General features: G+C 46.1%; 4 protein-coding genes across 4 annotated transcripts; 2 read left to right on the top strand and 2 right to left on the bottom strand.

The window, feature by feature from the left end:
- Nucleotides 1–1,432: 1,432 nt before the first annotated feature.
- On the bottom strand, nt 1,433–3,598 carry nudt2 (nudix (nucleoside diphosphate linked moiety X)-type motif 2). Its single transcript, XM_068742996.1, has 3 exons — nt 3,519–3,598; nt 2,176–2,306; nt 1,433–2,078 (listed from the first exon to the last, which is right to left on the bottom strand). The coding sequence occupies exons 2-3, from the start codon at nt 2,300–2,302 to the stop codon at nt 1,765–1,767; spliced, it is 441 nt and encodes a 146-aa protein (XP_068599097.1). The 5' UTR covers nt 2,303–2,306; nt 3,519–3,598; the 3' UTR covers nt 1,433–1,764.
- A 1,591-nt stretch (nt 3,599–5,189) lies between these two features.
- On the top strand, nt 5,190–9,315 carry rfesd (Rieske (Fe-S) domain containing). The gene is made up of 4 exons (XM_068742158.1): nt 5,190–5,346; nt 6,036–6,070; nt 6,215–6,483; nt 9,180–9,315. Exons 1-4 carry the CDS (start codon nt 5,190–5,192, stop codon nt 9,313–9,315), a joined length of 597 nt encoding a protein of 198 aa, XP_068598259.1.
- Nucleotides 9,316–9,800: 485 nt separating this feature from the next.
- On the top strand, nt 9,801–21,838 carry rhobtb3 (Rho related BTB domain containing 3). Its single transcript, XM_068742536.1, has 12 exons — nt 9,801–9,968; nt 10,595–10,787; nt 12,422–12,579; nt 12,790–12,898; nt 14,053–14,248; nt 14,383–14,549; nt 17,053–17,162; nt 18,159–18,264; nt 19,138–19,311; nt 20,952–21,118; nt 21,214–21,310; nt 21,684–21,838. Exons 1-12 carry the CDS (start codon nt 9,801–9,803, stop codon nt 21,800–21,802), a joined length of 1,764 nt encoding a protein of 587 aa, XP_068598637.1. The 3' UTR covers nt 21,803–21,838.
- On the bottom strand, nt 21,438–25,611 carry glrx (glutaredoxin (thioltransferase)). Its single transcript, XM_068742537.1, has 3 exons — nt 25,337–25,611; nt 24,258–24,387; nt 21,438–21,841 (listed from the first exon to the last, which is right to left on the bottom strand). Exons 1-2 carry the CDS (start codon nt 25,541–25,543, stop codon nt 24,274–24,276), a joined length of 321 nt encoding a protein of 106 aa, XP_068598638.1. The 5' UTR covers nt 25,544–25,611; the 3' UTR covers nt 21,438–21,841; nt 24,258–24,273.
- Between the last annotated feature and the right edge of the window lie 923 nt (nt 25,612–26,534).

Raw genomic sequence — 26,534 nt, 5'->3', positions numbered from 1 at the left:
AGACACATGTACACCCCCCCCCCCCCAAAAAAAAACCCTTCATTGTACAGACTCGGGAGCGATGGATCAAATGCTGTCGGAACGCTTCGAGAGTCGTTTTGGATTTTAACATGAAGCCCTGTCGCAGAGACTGGATTGTGTCGAGGACGGGGAGAGGAAATCCGCCCTTGATAAAAAGGCATGATGCTGGAAAGTTCAGAATGTTTTTTCCCGCTCACTTTTTAGTTTGCTAATCCCTCAACATATAAATTAAAATCACTGTGAAACATTGGTTTCTTTAGAAAGAGCTAGTTTAGTTTTTCCACCTTGTTTCCACAGTTGATATTAAGCTAAGCTAACCCACTGCTGAAATCAACTTCTTATTTAACAGATCACACGGGATTGCTCTCACTTTTCTCTAATGCTTACCGGTAGTTTGAGTCTATTCACAAAATACAGATTTAAAATTTTTAAAAATGCTTATCCTGTCATATGAATATAAAAACTCACCCCTGGTGGCTTCTAGTCGTGCTTACTAAAGATTTATGATTTCTGCTCAAGCAATTCAAATACATTTTGCTTTCATATGCAGCAATGGAGAAAAAAAAGGTCAAAAATCAATGTTTAACACCGAACTTAATGTTCCTGTTATCATATAAGCGCACATGAATCAAGAACCTTTGTGACACTGATGATAAACGAACAAATGCTCACCCCCATGAGACGATCTATAAATCAGCTAGTTTTAAATGTTTAATCGGGAGAATTGACACTTCAATTGGAAGAATTAAGTGCCTTTCATTACTTAAAGATGAATGTTTGTACTCTTATTTACTGGTTCAGGGTGATAATTATCAGGTAATACAGATTTCTCCCACTGACCTCCACAAAATTCAGTTTTACTGCAGTTTCCATGCCCTTAACATGCCCTCAAAAATGGCAGCGCATTAAAGCCCTCTCTGCCTCGAGTTGAAAGAGCGCATTGTTCCTTTAATTACCCTTCATCCCCGTTAACGTAATCCTGCTGCGTGGGGCAGAGATTGAGCCCTTGAGATACAACGCACACCTGCCACCTCCAGATTTTCAGGCTTCAACCGGATCAAATATGCCGTCATTTCACAGTCACCTTGTTAAAAATAGTTACCGTAGTTGGTTCAAAGAGATATTGAACATCAATTGTCCAAAGTATTGGAAATGTTTGCGTGGAGCGTGAATGAAACCACTGCTCAATCATACGACCTGAAAATGAGGATTGGGCATCGCTGCTGAGTGGAACGTCTTCACAGAATAAAGTCTGAAAATAAATCAAAACGGCAGCGACCACAACTATCTTCATCGCTTCTGCATTAACGGCATTAACCTGCCGTTCGCTGGTAGTCATGGCAACGTCAATCAATGCACATTTATTTCATTACTGATATATCATTTCTGGATATTTGAAGTCATTTACAAAAAAATTGTAAATGCTGACTTTTCTGGGACATCTGTACACCTCCTTGTTTTGTTTTGTTTAATATTTAAGGATTCATTATATATTATTTTAAAAGATTCACAGTCAACTGATCTGCGCAGGGACTAAGAATCTAAAGAATGTTTTCAAGTATCTTTTTTTACTTTCTTATTTTATAGTTTGACTCCGTTTAAATATTTTGTCTTTACTGCAAAGGAATTTAAACCTGACTGTCACAAACTGCAGCCACTGAGAGACCGAGCTGAGGGGTCCAGACTCCTGACAGCTAGTCTCTCTTGTTTAAATCCGCCGTGTGCGACGTCTACTCTGGATCGTCACTGCTGAAGCTCCAAGCGTTTCTGCGCTGCTCTCAGCGTGTCCTGCAGGTCCTTGTGCCGAGCCAGAGTGCAGGCTTCCTCCAGTGGAGCCCAGCGGTAGTCCTGGTGCTCATCAGACAAAGCCACCTTCGTCCCCGGGTCTCTCAGCTCAGCCAGCCAGTACAGCACCTCTTTAGGTCTGCCTCGCACCTCGTAGTGCAGCTCCTGCACAAAGCCATCAATCACCCGCAACTGTTCCCCCCCGAGTCCGGCCTCCTCCTGCGTCTCTCTCAGAGCAGTGGCGAAGTCCTCCTCACCTGGGTCCACATGACCTGATGGTGGAACAGGTGACACAAAACAGGAGCAGAATTGATTTAGAATTTAACTCTATTGTGACTAAACTATGGTTTAGATTGAACTTATAAACACCTTTGGGCGGGGTCCAGTGGCGTTCACCGTAAGAGGTCTGCAAGAGAAGGTATTCGATGTCGTCTGGGGGAGGGGCACAACGGGCTAGACGACGGAAAACGATGACGCCACAAGCTCGTAGTGCCATCTCGCTGTTCAGCAAAAAGACATCGACATGTTATACGCTGCTGCTGCTATAGCTACACGCTGCTGCTGCTATAGCTATACGCCGTGTGCGCAGTAGAGCCACCTGCACATTAGAGACAAGTCAGCACTTAGAGGCAGAGGAAAAACAACCAAAACATATACCGGTATATATAATTTTCAGGGGAACCAACTGGAGTATAGAATTATTGCACACAATTGGTATTCAGTGTGTCCCATTAGCATCGATTGCAGCTTTAATCCCCCGTCCTTGTATGATGATAACATCACTCATGTCATATTATCATAATCCCTCCATCAACCAATTTGTTGAAGTGAAGCAGGATCATGGTTCTTTCTTGACTGTATAATGAGTTAATTACTTTTGACTCTTTATTTTTTATACATGATGGTTTGATGCACAAAAAAATACTATTTTACTAACATGAGCAGAATAGTTTTAATAGCGCATGTTTCATTTGTTCATACATACGAACAGTTGAGCAATGCTTATAATTTAAGGTTAATGCAACTGCGTGTAACGATGACGAAGAAGTCCTATTTTTCACAAAACATTCAATATTATGTGTACAGATTTAAACGTGGGAATGACGGTCAACTTAACCAGACATCCACATTCAATTATGGAGTAAATGTTTTCCCATTTTTGACCAATAAAAGCGAGGAGGGATACATTTTACAGACTCAATGCAAATAAAATACAAGCAAACGAATGTTTAGCAGCGCTTTAGCTAGCTCATTAACTAGATATGTGATGCTAGATACGAGCTAACAAACCAATGTTTAGCAGCGCTTTAGCTAGCTCATTAACGTAGCGATGTGATGCTAGATACGAGCTAACAAACCAATGTTTAGCTAGCTCATTAACTAGATATGTGATGCTAGATACGAGCTAACAAACCAATGTTTAGCAGCGCTTTAGCTAGCTCATTAACGTAGCGATGTGATGCTAGATACGAGCTAACAAACCAATGTTTAGCTAGCTCATTAACTAGATATGTGATGCTAGACACGAGCTAACAAACCAATGTTTAGCTAGCTCATTAACGTAGCGATGTGATGCTAGATACGAGCTAACAAACGAATGTTTAGCAGCGCTTTAGCTAGCTCATTAACTAGATATGCGATGCTAGATACGAGTTTGTGATATTTCATTCTATTGCCGCGGTGGCGCTGAAGCTTAACAACGAGACACTTACTGAATTTCAAAGTAACAGTGATGTTTGTCACCGACCAAGAGACAGGGGAGCAACAGCTCCGCGGTGCACCAAGAAATGAGTCCGGTCGCCTTTGAAGACAAAGAAAAACAGTTCCTCTTTGTTCAGTTGACATATGATTGATATATTAAGATTTGTATTTACATTATATGTAGCAGAGGTGCAGCTGATAAATATGCACATTTTATTTTATATTACTTGAAATAGAAAAGAAGACAAATTATGAATAGACTATTACAAAATTATACTTGAGTAAATTGAAAGACCTATATACAGTAATAATATATTATTATATAAAATAATCACATTTAAATTAATGCATTCATCATGTTCAACACACTATATAAATATATTTTCGAGAGAGAGAGAGAGAGGGGGGGGGGGGGGGGGGGGGCTGCAGAGTGTCTGGGAACAGATAAGAAATGTGCCTCGTGTCAAAGGGGCCAACGGAAGACAGCTTGTTTCCGAAGATAAAATACCTGTCAGCATGTCAGCAGTAGCCATTCAGCTTCCCGGAGGTGACACAGCTACTCAGTTTCAAGGTAAAGGCAAAATCCCAACCATAAAAATTGTGTTTAGTTTATTTTCAAGAATACGAATGGATGGTTAGGAAGCATGTCTTTCAAACAGAAGGGTTGGATAAACAAAGGCTCAGCTATTTGGCCTTTCTGGAGCTCCTTCTTTCATAGCATGTAACTGTCTGCGGCTTTGCCAGAGACCTCGGGACATGACTGCTACAACTACTATTTCTCAGCCCGCTTATTATGCTACGCTGCTATATTGGGCTGAGATTTCCCTGCATCCAGATATTTTTGGAAAACACTTTCTGTCACTGAGATTGCTCATTGATGTAGAACTGAGGTCACTAGATTACCAATCCTGCTGCACAATGAAAGCAAAATTTGGGTTGCTGTACATGTTAGGCTAACTGCCGATGTATGCGGACCAATTGTGTCAGATCAGGTCATACCGGCCGAAATCACTGTGCAGTAACTGGTCCGGTTGAAGCTAGAGAACACACTGCGTCAGCATAGTTTTTCTTTGTGTGTAATGCTTACAGTAACAGTTACATAAATGAAAAGCTCAGTCAGAGCTGGTGGATGGGGGGCCAGCACATAGTCATAAACTAAAAACCTAAAAGACATGCTTATTATTTTTAGAATTAACTGGAAAATTGCCCGAAAACCAAATATTTAACGGATTTGTAATTCATTTACTCCGTTTCTCTGATAACCTCTGAAACATTCTCGACCATGTGCTGCAGTGTCTGAGCAACATTTGCACAGTCGCCCCATGGGCTGGCATGTCAGTCCCCTTAATATTCAGTCATCATCACTATAAGTCCGGGTGTGATCGGAGTTGGGATGATCTGTGCCCAGAGATGTCATTTCTTGGATTATAAGAGCTGCTCTGGAGATGTTGTGAATTTAATTTAAGATGACAACCGTGATGTGAGGCACCACCACAATAATCCCAGCGATAAATCCCGAAGCCGCACCCACATGCGGGTAACATTAATGCCAACCTCACCTTGAAATGCATCAAAGTTATTGTACTGAACAGATGGCACAGATTGTGGGATAAACAAACCCTAATCCTGACAAATAATTTGTACACATCCTGTATTCTTTCTGAACAACATTTCTCAGAGCCATGGAGGTGAAGAAACAGCCGTCAGGAGGGCCTCATTTCGTAGGAAAAAAGGATGAACTGATAGCAGAGAAGCGCGCTTTCAGAACGCTAGAAGGTCGGGACATACTGATCATCCACCACCAGGACGTTTTCTATGCTATCGACTGTTACTGCTACCGTGAGTATGACGTTCGTAATGTGTATCTGTATGGCTCATTCAAAAATGTCCGCGCAGACTCAATAATAAACTGGTTAGAGTTTCTAGAGACAAAGGCCAAAGGTCACTGTGGCCTCTTGGAACAAATTTTGCTCCCCAATCCAAGAATTCATAGATTCATTGTGACCGTTTCAAACAAATGTCTTAAAGGACCACATTAAATTGTGAATAATTCATATCCTAAGGGTTAAAGGTTAAATCCAAGTTTACATCATCTATAAAAAGGCTTTTCTGGAGGAGAAGGAGGAAGTGTCCTTCAATAAATGACGACAGTTATAGACATAGAGCGCCAATCCACTGGCTCCTTTGGTCTGATATTAATGATGATCACTTTTGCACCATGTGACAAGTTGTCTGCTTTGTGACAATAGCATGTTTGGAAATGAGTCAGTGGAATCATACATGTTAAAATAAAGCCAACTTTTATTTCAGTAAAGTTACCCTCAATATCTTTGAGTTAGATTTCTGTAGTGTTCGCTACATGCAACATATCGTGGGTTAATCTGGACAGACAGGAATGTAAACTGTAACTTAACAATGGGGGGCAATGCTGTTTATTATATAGAACATTCCTGCACATATTATCTCTAACATTTGAGTCGTAAATCTCCCGTAAACCTGCTCACTCTGATCTTCCGTCCGCTCGACAGATAACGGGGGGTTACTGCAGAATGGAGACATTGAGGTGAGGCAAATAAATCTATGCGCACTAGAACTCTATTGTACGGTGTGAAGCATAGAGAAGGGTCTAATTATCATATAATGTTCAGGGACATGAAATGACCTACATTTACAGGTTGTTTACCTGCTTTCCTTCATGACTTCACAGGAAATTAATGGCAAGCTGTGTATAATTTGTCCAAACCACAAGTACAAGATCACTCTTGCCGAAGGGGAGGGCATATACAAGGCCACCGACCCCAGGGAAGCTCCGCCCGTGGCCAGGTGGCTCTCCAAGGGTCAGAAGCAGCGGATCCACGCAGTCACGCAGATCAATGGGGATGTCTATGTCGAGCTGTCTGACAACAGGTGCACGATCGAGTCAGACTACTATCAGGGAGAGAAAGGGAAGGTGGCGAGGGCCAAAGCCGAGGCATCCAGGAAGAAGAAGGCACAGACAAATACAGACAGGGTGACGAGTTGAGGAAGGCCTGGGGACTGCATAGGGACGTAACCACGGTTACGTGAAAAGATGTATCCCAAAATCATTAATAAAAGATGTTATGGATGAATTTCTGATTGTATTCTCAAACCGCGCTGTGGAAATGGATGACTGCAGGAATATCAGACCACAGATTACCACACTCAGGTTTTTTGTTCTGATATTTTTCATTTACTGGCGAAAGAATTCCACCACTGAAGTAAAAACCTCGCTACGGGCACAGAGCAAATCCCAGCGGTTGTTAAGAGATGTGTTTACAGCGGCTTCAGACAGGTGCTCTGACTGGCTGGAAGGAGCTGCTCCTGGGCCTGTTCTGTGAAAGGAGTCTGCATTTCATTTTGAACATGGACGTTCGATCTTTTCATACAACTCCTGGCAAGAAACGAGAGAGTATTTGCCCAAAATGTCAAATGAGTCCTTTTTATTTTAAGGATGTTGCCAGCATATCTGAGACAGACTTTATTACAGTTGTGCATTTTGCTGTGTTGTGACTTTGATGTACTCCTTTCTCCTCATATAATTCTCATATTTGTCATCTTGTATTATTAATAAAGCAATAGTATACTGAAGCTGGCCCATAACTAACTTCCAATTCATTCTGAAGCACATGTGATGCTTTACAATCAAAAATGCCCAAAAACACTGTTCCACTGTATGTGGCAATGTCCTGAGGTGGGACTCTTCTGGGAGGAGATAAAAAGAGCGGTAGAGAAAATAATCTCAAAGGATATTCCAAAAAATCCCACACTATTTATTCTAGGAATCTTTCCTGATAAGCACGAGTATACAATCCGTGAGCCGGTAATGATCAATATGTGCCTTTTGCAAGCAAAGAGATTAATTGCAATGAATTGGAAAAAAATCAGGAGGCCTAAACTGGCACATTGGGTGAAGCAAATGCTCATTGTGTTTCCCCTGGAACTAATTACATGTTTTAGAAAAGGGAAGTTGGCAATATTTGAAAAGGTGTGGGGGCCATTTAAAGAATTTGTGGAACATTTAAATTTAACAGAAGACACGGAAGATGACTAAATTAAGTATGTTTCTGTAGACCTCTATAATTATAGTATGATGGGACAATCATTTTCTTTTTTGATTTTCTTAACTGTTTGACGAATTTAAATCAAGGTGTTGTATGCCTTTTTTATTTTTATTTTTTATTTTTGAATTTTTTTACTATATTTGTTTTTTTTCCTTTTTCTATAACTTTTGCATATTTGTACTGTTTGTTTGTTTTTGTGTGTACAGTGTATATGTACCCATTCTGATCTGTGACTTGTCATGCTGGCACACTCCATTCCATTCCATTTTCTAACCGCTTAATCCGTTATCGGGTCGCGGGCCAAGCTGGAGCCAATCCCAGCAGTCAATGGGCGAGAGGCAGGGGACACCCTGGACAAGCCGCCAGTTCATCGCAGGGCAACACAGAGACAGACAACCAGCCACACTCACACTCACACCTACGGGCAATTTAGTGTCACCAATCAGCCTAGGCTGCATGTTTTTGGTGGTGGGAGGAAGCCGGAGAACCCGGAGAGAACCCGGAGAGAACCCACGCAGACACGGGGAGAACATGCAAACTCCTCACAGAATGGCCACAAGCCGGAGACGAACCTGCGACCATCTTGCCGTGAGGCAACAGTGCTAACCACTGCGCCACCGAGCCGCCTCATGCTGGCACACAACTGTATAAAATCAATAAACACTTTGTTATAATAATAAAAAAATAAAAATGCCCAAATGTACAAGCCTGCAAATTTACTACACATAGATTTTAGAACTTGGTTCAAAAGGCAGGAATCACTTTGTGCAAGCAGCTCTTTCCAATAGGCCAGAGAGCAGACTGCTGAAATAAAGAGACTTTGTGCAGCTCATTCCAGCGGAGACAACAGAAAACCAGAAGCAGCATAAATGCACACTGTTGCACTGAGACTGCTTAAATATATTTTTTCTTTTCATTGTTTTAATAATGCGGCGCTGTATTCATGTTTTTCCAATGAGAGGCTCTGCTTAAACCTTTGAGGGTATCTGTGATCTCACATTTACAACAAGCACACCGCTAAAACAAATCTCAATGTTATTGGCACAACAGCAAATCAACTACAAAGTGGTAAAGCCATTCATCTCTGGTTCCCGCGCTGCAGTGACCTTCGGTCAGAAGGTCATGACGAAGGTGGCAAAAAGGGGTTGATCTTCATAAGCTCCTAAAAACGACATCTTCTCTTCATGCAATCAATGATCCTTCATCAGTCTTCATTTTAGCAGCACTCCTCATCCTCACCGACCGGCACAGCCTCTGGGAGTCATCCTGAGGATGAGGGACGGCGTCCCATTCACGCTCAGCCGGTCGATCGGTCGATGCTTTTAACGCGCTTGGGGGCTCATCCGTGGCTGTGACGTCATTCGCTTCCAGAAATGGGACACGCACACTTGCGCGTTGCTTAATCAGACTCTCTCTCTCTCTCTCTCTCTCTCTCCGCAGCCTTCCGACCGACAACTTGTTTGCCTCTTAGCGCATTGGCCGCGCGCCCGCGCGCGCGCCGCTGTTGACGCGCGCCGCGCTGCTCGGACGGCTCGTCTGTCCGCGCCGCCGCGGGACAACATCTGGATTCACTTTTCTGAATGAATAATGAGACGGAGAAATGCCAGTGACTGACAAAACTCCCCAGCAGTCGGTGCTCCCGGGCCGGGGGGCGGGGGGCGCAGCTCCCGGTGAGGGGGATCAACGGCGGCGCGGAGCCGCAGCTCACTGCGGAAGACGAGTCTGACTGCAGACTGGCGTGAGACGCGGCGTGAGACGCGGCGTGAGACGCGCGGCGAGGGACGCGGCGTGAGACGCGCGGCGAGGGACGCGCGGCGTGAGACGCGGCGAGGGAAGCGGCGTGAGACGCGGCGAGGGAAGCGGGCTCCGGCGTGGAGCAGCGAAGCTCGGTGGCCGCAATGTAAGTAAGATCGGGCGTCGTGGTGCGGTCGCGCGCCTTGCTGTCAGTCATTCTGATCGATAAATAGATAGATCGATAAATGGCACAATTAATAATCAGAATTTCAAAGATGAAAGCCTTTAAGCACCGACATGAATGAGAACGACCCAACCGAACCTCCTCTCTCTCGACGCTATGTCTTCAGATCCTCCTCCTCCTCTTCCTCCAGCTACTTGATCCACCGAGTCACATCCTGTCTTCCATGCAGGTCCATCCACATCGTGGCTTTGGGCAGCGAGTGTCCCGGAGGAGTGGGGAGCGGCGAGGAGATCATGGGTCAGGGGCAGCTGCAGGGAGGCCTCCTGTGGAGCTACCTGGGTCACGGGGCGCTGGTGGGATCCTGCGATTTAGAGAGCAGCCTGCACAACCCGGCCTTCATGGAGTACACCTCGCGCGTGTTCGGGGACGTCTCCGTCGTGGTCCGGGACTGTCCCAGCTGGGTGAGAACCCTGGTGCGAGTTAAAATGAGAAGACGCTGCGGCACCAACGTCTGCTTGCACAGGGAGGTTAGAGCAGGCCGAGATGGCAGTGCAGCCATGGGGCGTGCCGCATGACCTTTCACGTTGCGTCTGTCCCTCAGAGGGTGAAGGTCACTTGTCTTCCCAGTAGGGATCGCAGAGCGTCTCCGTTCTGCTATTTTAAAAGGCACTCTGCGAAAAAGGGCATTTTTTTCTTAATGGCATATGAATTTGAAATGAGAGTAATGTTATGATGTTCGAGCTATTATCGGGGCTGTCTAACCGTACGACGGTCGAATAGTAATCTAATTGTCTCAAACTGTCCCAGAGCTTCTTCTTCTTTTCTTTTTCTTGCCTAATGGGCTGAGTTTGTTTTAAGGAAGCTGCTCGTGGGAATAAAAATCCAAAAATCCAGGAGTCACATCGTGTGAACTCTGAGGGGAAGGACTCGGGTCGTTTGAGGTGAAATTCCCATTCCAGCCTGGACATGGGGGGGGGGGGGGGGGGGGATTACCCTGAAAGCTCCTCTATAAAGGCATTAGATGTGTGATATCGCATTCCTGTTGTTTGACCCCCCCCCCATTTCTATCTTTTATGTTCTCTTCCAGGATTTGCTGGACACCGATTGGGCCAGCGTACGGAAAGTTCTCGAGCAGGCAGACATCCTTGTAATTAAATATTCCGTCACGGACAAGCTGGCCTTCCAGCAGGTGAGGAACGGCTACGCCCCGAGACTCAGGCCCCTCCTGAGGCACTGGGGAGTCCCTGTCATCCTGGTGGCTGTCGGCGCACGGCTTAATGGTGAGGCTGCTTCTGCTTTCCGGAGGAGTTTAGATTTTCGGACATCATGTCCGGGTCATTTGTCAGCGAGATCCATGTCCGAGCCGATGCTATAATCATCTCACCGTGGCTGCATTCAGGAAGTCGCTTGGGCTATAGCTGCAGCCACAGATTGCTGCACCTCGTGAGCAGCAGGCTGTGGTTCCTCCGATCAGGCGCCGCCATCGACATTTTTGAGCCTCCATAATTTGTCCTTTAAACACGAACCATCAGAGACCATGTCCATGAACGGGACGAGGCTGGGCGGACAGCCTAAGATATTGACACCTCACTGAGTTTTGTAGGGGTTATTCCCCAACACACTGTGTAAGAAATAATTAAACGCACACAAAATGAATCAGGCAGACAAACTTCGATACTTTACCGGTAAGGAGGGACCTTGCTCGCCCAGCGGCTGCGACCAAAAGACCTCTCCCCCGAGACCTCGCGGCCTTTTTATTCACACGGTGAAAGTAGGTGGTCCCAGGTATTTACATAGATCCCTACCCCCTAGAGACAAAGGGATCTCTACCTAGAGAAACACTCGTGGTCACCTCCATCTTAAAAACTCTACAATGAGACAATGAAAATACAACAATAACTCTAACAAGTTTGCATGTGCTTTGTGGTTTTACACACACACACACACACACACACACGCCGACCCTTGTCAAATCCAGATTCTGCAAACGAGCTCATCTAAAGCAGCAGGTTGTATTTTTAGCCCATCTGTTTGACATTCTTTGAGATCCTGTCGTAACTCTGCTGCAGGATGATTACAGTGTGAGTCTTTGCCAGAGAGAGAGAGAGAGTTTGTGTGTGTGTGTGTGCGTGTGTGTGTGTGTGTTGTCATGCATGCTCATGACTGGACAGGATGGTGGCTGTGCTGCTGTATGTGCATCAAACCGGAGCTCAACGCAGGCGTGTTTTTATCCGTGGAAAAGCTTGCATTCAATGTACAAATACATGCTACTCATACGCCACACACACACACACACACACACACACTGTCTAGCTCCGTGCCCATGCCCGGAGGTAATTAGCAGTAGGATTTATCGAATGTCCCAGCACTTAGCTGTATCTCTGCCTGGCTCTGGCTCTGGCTCGCTCCTCCTTTGTGCAGTCTTTTTCCTCCCTCAAGCTAACCCCTTCAATAGTTCCGTCTCATTTTGGCTCTTTGTTCCCCGGGCACACTTGCCACGGCACGGCTCGTCCCAGCACACGCGCCGTCGCAGATGATCTGTCTTTTCCCTTGTTGTGTGACAATTTGTCATTTTCAAGTGACAGAAAAGCAAAAAAAAAAAAAGAATCCACATTTCAGGAAAGCAGCACGACGAGAGGCCTTAGAGAAAGAAGGCGACAAACAATGTCCCGTTTTAGTGGTGAGCTGTTGTGTTTTGTTTGTCCAATTTCTAAAGAGCGTTCAACGAGCACTGAAGCATTCTTATGAAACAGATTTTTGAGCGTCATTATATTTGACAGTATTTCTTTTTGTGATATTCCAACCCGGAGACAAGATAGAAACTTCCTGCATCGATTCACACCGAGCTCCAGCGGCATCGAGGGTTTACGTAACGGCCTTCTTTGAGCCTGCCCTCGTCCTCCTCTCTGTGCAGATGAAGGCCCCCCGTGCACGTGCCCGCTGTGTGCGTCTGACTGGAGCAGCTGCGTGCCTCACAGCGAAGGTCTGCAGCTGTCCCGGGACCTGGGGGCCACCTACCTGGAGCTGCCCTCGCTCAACCACGTGTTTGTGGGCCGCTACTTTGGCAGCGTGGTGAGTGGACGCATCCGACGGGTGGAATAACAATCGGACTCAAACCAAACCTGTATTTGCATCAGGAGATTCACGTCTGTTTGATCAGTGAGCGTTTTTGGAACATTTTGGTTTGTTTGTTTCTTTCTTTATTCCGGAGCGTATTGACGACGTAACGTGGCTATTTCCGTACCTTGCTCTTGACAATGTGTGTATTTCTGGATTGTTCAGCTGGAGTACTTCATGATTCAGTGTTTGAAACACAAAGCCAAAGAGAGGCCAGAGAGGAGACGAGGGAACAAAGGCAACGAGCTTCGCCCTCCTCACTTGGAGCAACCAGGTGAGAGGAACCGCGTGTTCGTGTCGGTAGATGCTCATGGAAGCGCTTTTCAGGTAAAACAGTCGGTCATTCTGCACTGACAGGAGTGCAAGCAGAAGACATCAGTTAAGATGGGCACGATTTGTAATTATCATGAGCTGAACTGACCCGTAGTTCTTCCTGAACACCGACCAGACCTCTGATTCTACAGCCGCTCGCTGGGAGAACGCAACGCAGACAGGAATTTGCCACTTTAATCGATTATTTACCGTCAACACGGCTCAGAAACCCGTTTAAAAAGCAAATGTTGGAGTGAATCTTCCTGTTAATTGAGCTGCTTCCACTCAAGCGTAAAATAGCTGATCGTGAATCGCCAGCATTCAGTCACAGTCTGAGGTTTGATGATTGTAGCGGAGCTCAACGGGAGCTTGATGCTCTTCCTCTTCATCATCGCTAAATGACACTCTAATTAAATCTGGAAGGAAATGCCATTCCAAACGGCCACGAACTGAAAGGTCTGACTATTCGAGCTCCGACATGAACACATCCAGCTGTTTAGTTGATTTGCGTTGCTTTTGAAACAACAGCCGCTCGCATTTAAATATTTTTCCACACATTTAATCGTTAGAGTATTTAAAAAAGAATAGAAAATAAACCCCTGTGATCTGACTACTTTTTTTGACTGACGACTTCAGTCGAGCCAAACAGGCATTGAGTGCCGGCAGACATTTTGGTGGCGGTCCAACTCTGCGTTCCTCGACTTAGAGTGGCGTTTGCATTAAATATGTCGTGTGCTGATTCAAGAGCAGCAATCCTGTTTCATGTCCAATAAAAAGTGTCCATAAAAAGAAGGAGGCGTCAATCCGGCTTTTATTTAGCGTGGATAGGAAAATAATAGGGCAATTTGTTTTAATCATTTTGCTTAAAAGAAGCGTTTATTTATGCTTTTTTTTTATGCTTTTCTACAAAATAAATATAGACAGAGATTAAAAAAAATTACATAAATAAAGTATTGCTTAAATCAAACAGAATGGAAAACAGCCGCTTTTTAATCTTACTTTAATACAAAGACAAACACATCAGGAAGCAGAAGCATAAAAACAAAAAACACAAACACGTTTCTCTGTTCATACTCGAGTTCATACTCTCGTGTCCCTCTTCCTCCCTCCCTTCAGCCCGTCTCCCCCCCATCCGAGTGGAGGAATCCAGCTTCTCCCAGGATATGCAGTGGCTGCTGGAGCGCGGTGTGCAATTTGCCGATGTGGCGTTCTACGGCGGTGACTCGGGGAAGGAACTCGGTTGGGCCCACGCGGCCATTCTGTGTGCTGTCAGCCCGTATTTTAGGCAGCTGCTCCTCGGGCCCAAGACCAGGTAGGAGAGCTGCTCCTCAGGATGGAGGCCGACGACGCGCCTTTTACCGTCTGGGCCTGATATCCGAGCAGGAACACCGTGACTTTCTTCCCTGGTTGTGACAGGGAGCGTCCCCAGTCGCGGTGTGTTTGCAGAGAGCGGGATGGCGGTCCCCATTCGCTGCTCTCCACCTGGGACGGGGGCTTGATCGACGGAATGCCCCGATCAGAGGGGCACCTGGCTGGACGCCTCTCCCGTCTGGTGGTGAAGGACCCCCTGCTGTGCATGTGTTTGTGGGAGACGCTCATGTTCATCTACAGAGGTAAACGGCGCACGTCACGGAAAGTGCTATCATCTCCATCCAGTTTCCTTTTCCATGATCCTGGGACAGCAGATGAGCCGCTGTGATACGCTGTCATGCCGATTTGACTTTATTTAGTCCGCTGACTGAAAGGAACGTCGCAAAGCAATTGCTGTCAGAGACGGATTAGTTGAACGCCTTTTTACCCTCGCCGAAGAGGAGGCGAGGGTATTGCAATTGGGTCCGTTTGTCTGTTTGTCTGTCTGTTTGTCTGTCCGCGCGCATAACTCAAAAACTAGTAACCCAATCGACTTGAAATTTTTACACAAGCAAGGTTCTGTCCGTGGCTCGGTCCTCCCCGAGAATGGCGTTGATCCGGATCTGGATCCAGATTCTAGAATTATTTTTACATCTGGAATTGTGCCTGTGCTGTAAACTGCCACTTTAAGAGGGAGGGACACGAATGGCATGATGGGAAAAAGAGTCCAGAAGGAGTCTTGTAGTACGTTCCGGAGCAGCAAGCTAGAGCAGGTTTGGCCCCTCTGATCCGGAAGCCCTGTTTACTGTCTCACAAGATCCAATAGTCTATTGGAGGCGGGGTCTGCAATCTCTGATTGTCGTTTTCTAGTTGTTCTTATCATTATTCAGGCATTGAACATAGAAGCTTTTGTAAACCATCTTCAGACCCTGATCAATGATACATTTGTGAATGAGTCCCCTGGAGTTTTAAGCACAGCGATCGGAGCTTGTCTGACATTCCCAGCATGGGAAGTCCGTTCCCTCAAAGCAGTTAGTCGCTCTGCAATCTACTGGGTCTTGCCCAATATTCCATTATTGTGAGGAACAGAAATCACTCAAATTGAAAGTGCCTGATTAATCCGGCGGCCGATCGCTCATCTTGTCACACTTCTTTCTTAACCCGCATTTTAAGTTAGATGCCTCCGGCCGCTCGTCTCTCATTCGATTTCGACCCCTCCGTTTTTTATTAAGTTCTATGGCCTCTTGGATTAGAACTCAGAGAGATGTCTGCAGAAAATCAGTCATTTTGATGGCTAATGGGATTAGTTGGTAGAAGTCGTCTCTCCATCCTGTTACAATGTCCTCATTCATATCTTGTCTCTTGAGGCTGGCGTGCTTTTCTTCTTTTGTGTCACAGATCTGACGAGGTCTATGCACATTACTCTGCAATACCATTATTACTGTTAATAATATAGTAATAATGATGACTATAATGATAATAATGATATAATAATAACTAGAAAAGCACTCAGAGAGCGCAGACCTCCCCCAAGCAGCTCATTCACCTCCTAACTGGATCTACACCGTCCACATGGTGATCTGGATCAGCACCAAAAGGTTCTAGATTGTTCTTGGTACCTTTACACACCACCCAGGAAAAGTCAAAGTGAATCAGAGTTGATGTGTATTTTTAACTGTGCTTTTTGTTTTTTTTTTTGTAAATGGGGTTTTCAATGCTAAAATGTAATATTTTTTCCTGACCTCATTCTGGATCAGATCCAGATTAAATTCGGCGGTGAGATAGGAGGCCCCCACCATACATGAATGTGTCACATTCCATAAACGTCGCTCAATAAGCAACCAAGATATCGAGGAGCTAATATTTAAGCTACATTGACTGCAATGTTAATGAAAATTGGATCATCACCAAAATGTATTAATCTGTTCCTGACAACATTCCCAATAATTCCTGAAAAGTTCATCAAGATCCGTCTGTACCTTTTTGAGTTATGTTGCAAAAAGACAAACAGACGAACCGACGCCGGCGAAAACAAAACCTCCTCGGCGGAGGTAATCATTTTGATGCTCTATGGGACCGGTCCAGCTGGACCTCTTTTCTCCAGCTAATAGATGGGGGGGGGGGGGGGGGGATCTTTATACGCGCTTCATAAAGGGATCAAATGAAACACATATTATAAAACCATATCATTCCCAGCTCAGGTTGTGGAGTCTGAAACACGAGGCGGTCAAGGTTCAGCAGAGAAGGGAGGAAGAGGATGGGGTTTGAATGATAGATACACACACACACATCTGAGAACGTAGTCTGAGGAATACGGCAGCATAAGGAGTGAAGAAATGAGCAGAGTGAAACAGGGGGTGGAGCCTTTAAGGTGCTGCTGGCCTTTGTGAGAGATAAGAGCTTGGAGATAACCGTGCAGAGAGGAAGGCGTCGGCAAAGGGGAGCAGAAATGTCACGCTTCCGTAAAGCACTTCAGGCAGTTAACCTTCATCACGGCGGGTCTCATCTCATATTCAAAGCAGCTGACCTCAAATTAAGCGTGTGTGTGTGCGTGTGTGTGTGTCTGTGCGTGCTTCCTTCGCACACAGGAACAGTTGGTGCACGCCGAGCCAACGTCTGATGTTCACTTGAAGTAAATCCACAACAAGCTGGACCCGGCTTTTCTGTCCCGGGGACGGGAACAAACATGCAGCTCGTTGCTCGAGATATTGTTTATGTGATGAGACGGACTCTTGAACGGTGCGTTTTGGCGTTTGTGTTTTCCAGGAGCGTGGGAGTGGGAACACCTCCAGGAGGCCCTGGAAGAAAAGCTGAAGGGTTCGTTAGCGGTGGCTCAGCTCATGGAGCGCATAAGATCCCTCATCGGCAGAGACAAGGTGAAGGAAGTCCTTAGTGTTCAGGACCAAATCTCAAATGAAATCGAATTTCATCAGTTTCCTAACGATCTTGTTTAAGACTATAATATCTCATGCTGGGGCAGCGGGTAAAAAGACATTTACACTTTAAAGGTAGAGCGTGTTTTTGTACTTGCACACTAATGGAGATTTAATTGGCTAGCCCTTGTAATCGTCGGGATATAATTAGCCTATTAACATAATTACTGCCTCTTTTGCTACTCAGAGGGAGTTAGCAGTGAATAAACAAGAGAGGCTCGCGAAAGAGCTGGAAGTATAAAAAAAGGCGTGGAAGAGTGGAGGTTCACATCTGTAACGGCGAGACGTATTTAAGACTCGTGAGGCGTAGCGGGCAGTAGCAGCCAGAGAGAGCTCACGAGATGCGACGCGTCTCCATCTGACACGCTTCTGGCGCCATGTAGAGTCGAACAAATCATCTGGATAGAAGTGGGTCCTCCACCCGAGGCAGTGTTGAGACGCTGACGGCCGGGCCACGTTAATGAAAGAGGCGCCCTAGCCTCTGGGTGGGCTCGCTCTGCAGCAACCAGGTCAAATGGACTCATCATAAGAGTCCAGATCTCCTTGCTTCAGTTGGCCGAGAAAAGACCACGGGGAGGATTATTGGACGTTCTGACGACACTTAATCGCAGAATTAACAAAGGCACTCATGCTGTGTGCGCATCTATGACGTGATTTGTGTTTTAAAGGCGTAAAACGGCCGGGATGTGTTGATGAACGGACGGTTTGGATGAGCGTCTGTGTGTTAGCCAGCCGTCATGTCATCGCAGGCGTTGAAATGCAAGTGTGTTTGGGCTGCGTTAAGCAAGACTGGCTGGGGGGACATTTGCATTTCAGAGAGGACGCGATGCACGGAATAACAATTGTGCTTGCTACTGGTACCTAGCATCCAGCAGGTTACCCTGTGTGTGTGTGTGTGTGCATGTGTGTGTGTGTGTGTGTGTGTGCGCGCGTCTACAGGGTCCCAGGGACACCCCGAGTGCGCGGGCAGCTCAGCTCGGACCCCAGACTCTTGTCAACCTCTTCAATTCTCCTCTTTACTCTGATGTCATCTTCATGGTGCAAGGTGGGTTCACACACACACACACACACACACACACACACACTTACAAATGCCTGCGCCGTCACACAACAGAGCAAGGTCGCCTTTTATTAGCCGCAAATTAATTGCGATGTCGGTGCAGCAGCCGGTCATCCATTCTGAGACTAACTAAGATAACAATGAAAGTCCGCGGGACCGGCTGCCTTCCGTTCCTCTCGTGTTTCATCTCTTCCAGAAGCTGCATTTTTGTGTGTGCCAATTTTCTAGTAAAGGATCAAACGGACAAATCCAGGACTATTACCCACAAGCCTCCCCTCGGTCGATAGTCTTCTCATAGAGGTGCAGAGTCATTCTTGTTCGTGCGTTTTAGCTCTGAGGTCCCGGAGAACATTTCTGCAACATTTTGTGGGCTTTTATTTTTGTGCTAATGTTTTGACGGAGTGTTGTGAGAGCTGCCGCGGACTGTTACCAACACTTAACTGTTACCAGGCTGCACCCGTCATTTGTTTTCTGGTCGTTTAAACTGCTCCTAAAGTCACATTTTGTCACACAGCTGGTTTATTTGAATGAGGTTTTGCCTCTTTTTGACACAGATGATCGAAGTTTGACTTGAACATTGCAAGTGTTACGTTTTCTATGGCTACGTTTTCGCCGGTGTCTGTCTGTCTGTCTTTTAGCAGGGTAACTCAGAAAAGTTACAGACAGATCTTGATGAAATTTTCGGATCCGGACACCTGTCTGGATACAATAAAATAATTGTCTTGTAATGGAGTTTTAGAGTGCTTTTCTAGTTAGGAATGTCTCCAGCAGAGACGCCTGTCAGTCAAAGTTTATTACATCCTCTCCGGTAACTCGGCTTCACATCGGATGTTCATTTTGAGTGTCTGTGTGTTTAAGGAAGTGTTTTGCCGGCCCATCGGGCGGTGCTGGTGGCGCGCTGTGATGTCATGGCGGCCATGTTCAGCGGGAAGTACGCAGAGGCCCGGAGCCGAGTGGTGCCAATCCATGGAGTCTCCTCGGACACCTTCCTATCTTTCCTGGAGTACCTCTACACCGACTCCTGCTGCCCTGGTGAGTTTACTGCACACAACCCCAAGGCGTGTTGAAAATACAGCTGCGACCACTGGCGTGTTTGAAACCAAAAACTAAACGGACCCTAAACCTGCCCTAAATATAGAGAGAGGTCAAGTCTGTCTGAGGACAAGTGAAACCCGGTAGAAGATATTTGTATGGTGCTGGGAAACCTGGGGATTAATTCGCCTGTCAATAACTTCTCTCCCCGGGCTGTTGCCGTAACAGAAAATGAGTTTGCGTTGTTTAAAACGGGCAGATGCTCTAAAATAGAAGCTTGGTTCTGAGAGGGATGGTCGATTTACAGCCACGGACCGGCCCGACAGGATGAGAGGATAACGGCGCCGTGATGGGATTTTAGTCAGACTAAACGCCGGGTCGGAAAACGCTTGAGAACATGCTTAGAGGAACGCAGCCCAAAACGGAAGCACAGATGACAAGGGCCATCAACCATCTGTGTGACTGAACCGATGCCAGCGTCAGCCTCAGGAGACTCGTGGTTAACGGCACGGAGCTCAACATTAAATTAGATTTTGCGGCGACAAAAATCAAGCCGTGGCCTCGCCGCTTCATCGGTTTTTAATGGAGCCGACTCTCGGTCACAGATGTGTCACTGTTTTTCCCTGTTTCATTTTCAGAGTAATTAACGGTGTTAATTCTCAGGTGATGGCTTCAAGCAGCAATGCGTTACCCATTTGTGTGTTTTTTTTAATTGTTTCTCCCTCCAAAGATTTGCAAGAAAATATCACCTCATGCAGATTTGAATGAAAAGATGATTTAGTTGTCTCTGTAGGCATTCAATTTGCAATGCATGTGTGTGTGTGTGTGTGTGTGTGCGTGTGCAGTCCATCTTAAATCAGGTTCTCCACCTGCAGGTGATTACAGAGGCTCAGAGAAAAACATTCCTTAATTAGTATATGATCCCGTATAACTTAGTTACATAATCGGAGTTAATTCATCCGTCTTCCTTTCCTTTGGGTAACAAAGCCGTATAAAATATACAGACAGGATGAGAATCATTCAGGCTACAGGGAGCCGACAATCCTATTGATAAAAAGAATCATAAAGCAGACAGTAAGATCCTTCTTAGACGTGTACAATAAGCCGGCTGACTGCAGGTTGAGTCGTGGGAAAAGGAAATTAAAGCTGCAATAATCCCTCCAGAGGCTGCAGCCGCCGCACCGTTACATAAAAGCTCAGCATTCAAGGTCAAAGCGAGGAGAGTCCACCAGTCGAGTCACGAACCACGGATGTGAAACGAAAGAGTGTTTCATTCATGCATGCCGCATGAGAGCCGAACACGGCAATGCTCACTTCTGCATTTATACGACCACAAACGCACCCTCTGACTTCAGGAAATACAAACCCATCAAACAGGAAGCGGCTGATGTTGAATGTGGCGCCTGACTTTAATGAATCATTTGACATTTTAACATGACATAATATGCCATGTCATAATCTGTACGACGTTTGTCGCGCGTCTGTTAGGGTGTAGTTTGACAGCTCGGAAAGAGCAACGAGGAGCTAATCGTTTTTTCTAGTCCGCGGGTCGGAATCTATAAGTTTCATATTTTCTTGGGAGTTGGTGGAGGACATGTACCCAACAACACATTGGTAATACTAATCGTTTTTGTGTCCAGCCAGTGTGATGCAGGCCATGGCTGTGCTGGTCTGTGCCGAGATGTACCAGGTGAAGCGTCTGCAGCACCTGTGTGAGGTGTGCGTGTGCGCCTACCTTCAGAGCATGCCCAGCAGGGAGCTGTCGTCCACGGGGATCAGCGTGATCCGACTACTCCGCCGAGCGAAGGTCAGAGTCTCAAGAATAATCCCAAACGTTTCACAAGCGGCTGCCTCGAGTCTCCGTCCACCGGAGATAACGAGGATTCCTGCTATTTGTCTCAGTGCCATAACGCAGAGCAGCTGTACATCTGGCTCCTCCACTTCATCGCCAACAACTACCTGATCTTCAGCCACAAACCAGACTTCCTGGAACTCTCCGGTTCGTATGACCCTTCCTGACCCGACCGCTGCATTTAAAGATCACCTATATATAGATATATATTAGACTGGCTTGATTTCTCCTCTTCTACCATCGTTACAAAGTCACACTGCAGCGCGGCGCTGGTTAGAAGCTGTAGCAGGTTTTATTGTCATCATTAGTCACACAGAAATCATTTCTCCAGGCATTGGACGGATTTTCAGGGGCGTAAGACCCGATTGATTTGACAGCACGCGACCATCCATTGCTGGTCTCTGCAAAGACGGTCTTACAGTACTACACAACGTGCCGAGTACAGAGAATCATGCTGCGATAACAGACAGGGAAACAGACGGCGCTTTTTACGGTGACTGTTTGATGATGTGCGTTCCAGATGAGGAGCGCGAGCAGGTGGAGAGGCTGCGCTGGCCGTCCAGAGGTTACCTGCAGGAGCTCAGCGAGTACCAGCAGCGGCGGCGCAAACTACGCAAGTCCCGGTGCGTAGTCATGTGACCTCCGCCCGGACGCCAAGAAGCCTGGGGGCCGCTGGGACTGAAGGGGGGTGAAGGGTGGGGAAAGGAGGAAAACCAGGAAGAGAGAGCCAGATTGTTATCTGCACTTCAGAAACGGACGGAAAATGACGTTTTCTTCTGCTTGCAGAGGGACAGTGGCGCGTGCGCACGCACATGCACACACACGCACGCACACGCACGCACTGTGATACATATCTTCAACCCTCCTTTATTATCAGCAATACACAACAAAGACTCCTTAAACACCGATACGGATTTGAGGATGACTCGTCGGCCTCCGGGCGGAGGCTCCGTGGAAAACGGCTCCATTACGAGAACGGATCTATCAAACGACCAGGGGCACATGCAGACGGTACCATGGCAACAGGCAACGCAACTACAGGTTGACAAGGTCCTCTGTGGGCCGGACACAGGAAGGCTCCGCCCAAAAGTCAACTTTGGCCGATGTCGCTTTCATGTCACGTCGGATCTAAAAGCGTGAACGAGCAGCATTTTGTTTCAGTGAAATAAGTTCTAAGCCTCAAATCCTGCGTTCACTTCATCAGGCTGAAGTGACTCATTCCCAGTTTTTGTCTTTATGCGACATGAATCTGACGTTTCTTTCAGGGCTGAGTGTAAAAGTTCAATCATCTCAACTCTTGTGCTCATTCGCTCCCAGATCGGATACACGAGCGGCTAGAAAGGCACTCAGCGGGTGCAGACCTCCGCCGAGCAGCTCGTTCCACTCCTAACTGGATCCACACCGTTCCACATGGTGAACCGGATCACCATCAGAAGGTTCTAAACTGTTCTTGGTGTCTTTATACACCAACCGTGAAAAGTAAAAGTGAATCGGAGTTTATTTTTAACTGATTTTTGAATCTGTAAATGGAGTTTTAATGTTAAAATGTAATACGTCATTCTGGATCCGATCCAGGTGAAGTTCGGTGGTGAGGTAGAAGCCCCCACCCCCACAGACAAACGTAACATAAGCTCCTCGGCGGGGGTAATCAGTGGGTTCATGTTCTGGTCGTGAACCGATCAAAGTGTTCGCTGTGCTCCAGATTGAAATGTCGCACGTAGATTCGCCGTTAGTGCATTTCAATGACTCGGTATTGAGGGCGTTTTTTTTATTTGTTGGTGAGAGGAAGATGAGGAGGATCGGTAGCTACAGATCACCTTCAATTCCGAACGTGAACCATATCCGATTGGGGCTAAATGCCAGAATCGTAACGATAAGGTTCTCGAACGCGAGCGATGATTCTGGTCGCTTGATTGTAGCCTCAGCGACGTCACCGAGCTACGGCTTGAACCTTTAAAATAAAAGCATCAAATCCAGAACGTAGGTCGCTTTGTTTTCTCCTTTGAAGCCCGTGGAGCTGGACGACTCCTTAGTGGGACGCTAAGAAAGTGTTCTGTTTGCAATAACAAATTATTATGATGTCTGTCCGTGTCACGCAAAAAGGCTAAAACCTTTAGTAGCATTTAGAATAAAGATTTAAAAAATATATAAAAAACAGCTGGTTCACGAAACCCACGATGCCTCTGGGCCATACGCTATTTAACATGGTTTTTATTTATTTTTAATCATAAGGAGATCCTTATTTATTGGTGCTGCAATTATTTTTGTAAAGTATACTGGAATGTGACACGATTACAGCATTAAAAAAAAAAAAAAAGACAACTGGGCGTCGCTGATTTACAGTCCTTGTTTTTTTTATTATGGGCATTGACTTGGAAAAAAAAATTGTGTACAGGAAGTCAGAAAAGAACAACGCAACAAAAACACTTTGCTGCCCTTGTGAATCGGTCAGTCAGCATAGCAGCAGGCCGGGTGGAGAACACGAGTCTGACATGACATCGGTCGGGGATATTTAACCTGCTGCACCTCCTCAGACATCGAGCTAGAAACACGAGAACAGGACTGCAGAGCAGCGCTGCTTCGTCACTCCGCTGTAGATTTCATGACCCGACTTCAAATAAAGACGTTTTGGAATGAACAAACGTGGATTTTGACTGCAATCATTTCCACCGAAATTGGAACACGTATTTTTACAACCCCCCCCCCCCCCAAAAAAAAATGTGAGCGACCCACCCCCAGGGGGATTTAACTAATCCATGAGTTCATGCACTGAAGGCGTTTCTTAAAATTCACCCGTCTCTGCTGCAGATTCGACTCTTTACCATCAAGTAATTAGCTCCCATCTCTTGGAGCGCCACCTCAGGCAGCTCATTTCCTTTCGGGTATTTATTTCTGCACCAATGGGAGCGTCCCGTTACTAATTAATGCGCTACATGACGTACTCTGGGCCTTCTGAGAGCAGGCGCTAGGTATTAGCTTTTCCCACCTGCTATTATTTTACTCTCTTCTCATTCCCACAGCCGAACCCTTCCACTCGGGGTGTGTGTGCATGTGTGTGTGCATGTGTGTGTGTGTGTGTGTGCGCGTGCCGTACCTGGGGATGGGGCGGGTCACTGTAGAGCTCCAATACACTGCAGCATCCCCTCCAGTTTACCTTCTTCATGCAGCGCCTTCACGTCGCTGCCGCCTCCAACACACTCCTCGCCGATAAACACCCGAGGGACCTGCGATCGATACGAGAGGAAAGCGTGAGGCCATTGATTCTCAGACGATCATTGCCATGGTAACAATCAATTAGGGGCGGCAGGAGCTCAGTCAAGGACTTGGCTTGGGGTCCAGAGAGCGAATCGTTGAGTGTGACTACCGGTTTGCCTCCCGAGTGCTGTCGAGGTGCCCTTGAGCAAGCCACAGAAGTTGTTACCTGCTTGATCGTCTCTCCCCTGATTAGTGTGTGTAAAAAAAAAAAAAATAATAATAAAAAATATATATAATTAATAAAAGGAAATTTAAGATCCGCCTACTCTGACGAGCAAGAATGCACAAAACAAAAATAAGAAATGCATGCACACAACATTCTACGCAATCAGTAATTATTGATTTCTCCTTCAGCATTGATTAGTAATCCTCCTCCTGGTGGACAGGCGCAACCTTCAGATGGGCGCGTCTTTCCTTCAGATACCTGCCGTCTGTCCACGGCCTTCCCATCCGTCTCCCTGATCAACGCGTCTGGGAGGCTCCCACATGCCAGTGACATGACCCATCATGCGTTTAAGATTATTCTGAGTCACTGTTGACTGTACATCTTAATCGAGCTAAAAGAACTGAGGGATAATGGAGAAAGCTCACATTTAACATTAAGTCTTTGTGATCTTTTGAGTCATCTTGCTAAGCGACAACAGCGAGAACACAACATGAGCTTGATGTATTATTGTTGCTGGTAATACATGATTTGATTCGAGAAACAATATTTTTGCAGAATATGGACTTTTATTTTGAAGGAGCCGACTATTCTTTCTCGTACTGCGGAAGGATATTTTTTTTTACTCTTCGCTTCCTTGTTGAGACGGTCCCACTTCAACATGCCTTCAAAAAGAACTTCTTACAACTCAAGACAAACATTTGACACGTTTAAATTTAAATGCGTTCCTCCTCAGCGTGACGCAGCAGAATTACCGTTCTGGCTCCCGTCAGCTCCAGTAAGTAGTCCTGGACGCCGCCCACGTCACTGCGCCCACTGATGTCTATGAACTCCAGGTGGCCCGGTTTGAACCGGTACTTTGACAGGACCTCTTTGGCCATGTTGCAGAACGAGCAGGTGGGCTTCATGAACAGAACCACTCGGTCTCCTTTGATCTTGGCCTGGACGAACTGCTGCGCCATTGTTAACTCGCGGCTGCTTCAAGTTCAGAGGGGCAAAGAGAAGGAAGGAACAAAGAAAGACGCCCTCCGTCAGATCGATATGTAAATGAGGCGTGACGTCAGAGAAGACTCACTCACACACACACACGCCCTTCTTAAAGAGATAGTGTCCCAATAACGAACAAGTTAAAAAGCCAACCAGCCATTTTCTTTTACTGCGACCAAACCTTATTTCTATTTCAAATAAACACCTGACCATTCAGTAGCAACATAGAGGTCACCGTCTTCCACGATGGTGTCAAATTCCATAAATATCGTTCAATAATCAACAGTTATTGAGGAACACACTTTGAAGCTCCATTTATTTACTGCAATGTTAACTAATACGATTTCAAAGTGATCCGGAATGAAGGATCTCTTCTGGATCACCACCAAAATGTAATCATCCCTTCCTGGTGACATTCCCAATAGCGTCTGAACATTTAATCAGGATCGGGCTGTAACATTTTGAGTTATGTTGCTAATAGACAGATAACCTTCTTGGCGGAGGCAACATCAAATAGCGGCAGCAGCCAAAGAGTACAAATGAAGTTTTAAACACCCTTGGAGGGGGGGGCTGTCCAACCTGTCGGTCTCAGCTACAGAGCCACTTATTTCCCTGAACTGAACAAGGACAAAGGGAAGATGATGATGATGATGATGATGATGATGGTGGAGGCTGCTTGTTCTTTAGACTGCAGCTTTGAAGAGGAGGTTCGGTCATCAGGTCACTGGTTGGGCTCTGCCAAATACTTCATCCTGAGCAACATGTCCTTGGAGGCCTGCCTAAGGCTTCCGTCTCGCCTCAATTCTAGCCCTCGCAACAACCTGCTGCATAAACGGACGTGAAACCGCCGTACGAAGAACAGGTGAACTCTGATCTCCCTTCTTGATGCCTAGGAAGTGTAGACGGCTTTTCTCCATATTCCAGATTAACTTGCAAATATCCCCCCCCCCCAAATGTCATTTTCTT

This window comes from Brachionichthys hirsutus, chromosome 8 (assembly GCF_040956055.1).
Source record: "Brachionichthys hirsutus isolate HB-005 chromosome 8, CSIRO-AGI_Bhir_v1, whole genome shotgun sequence".
Classification (NCBI taxonomy): domain Eukaryota; kingdom Metazoa; phylum Chordata; class Actinopteri; order Lophiiformes; family Brachionichthyidae; genus Brachionichthys; species Brachionichthys hirsutus.
Note: the sequence above shows the minus strand (reverse complement) of the source record. Positions and strands in the feature narration are given on the sequence as shown.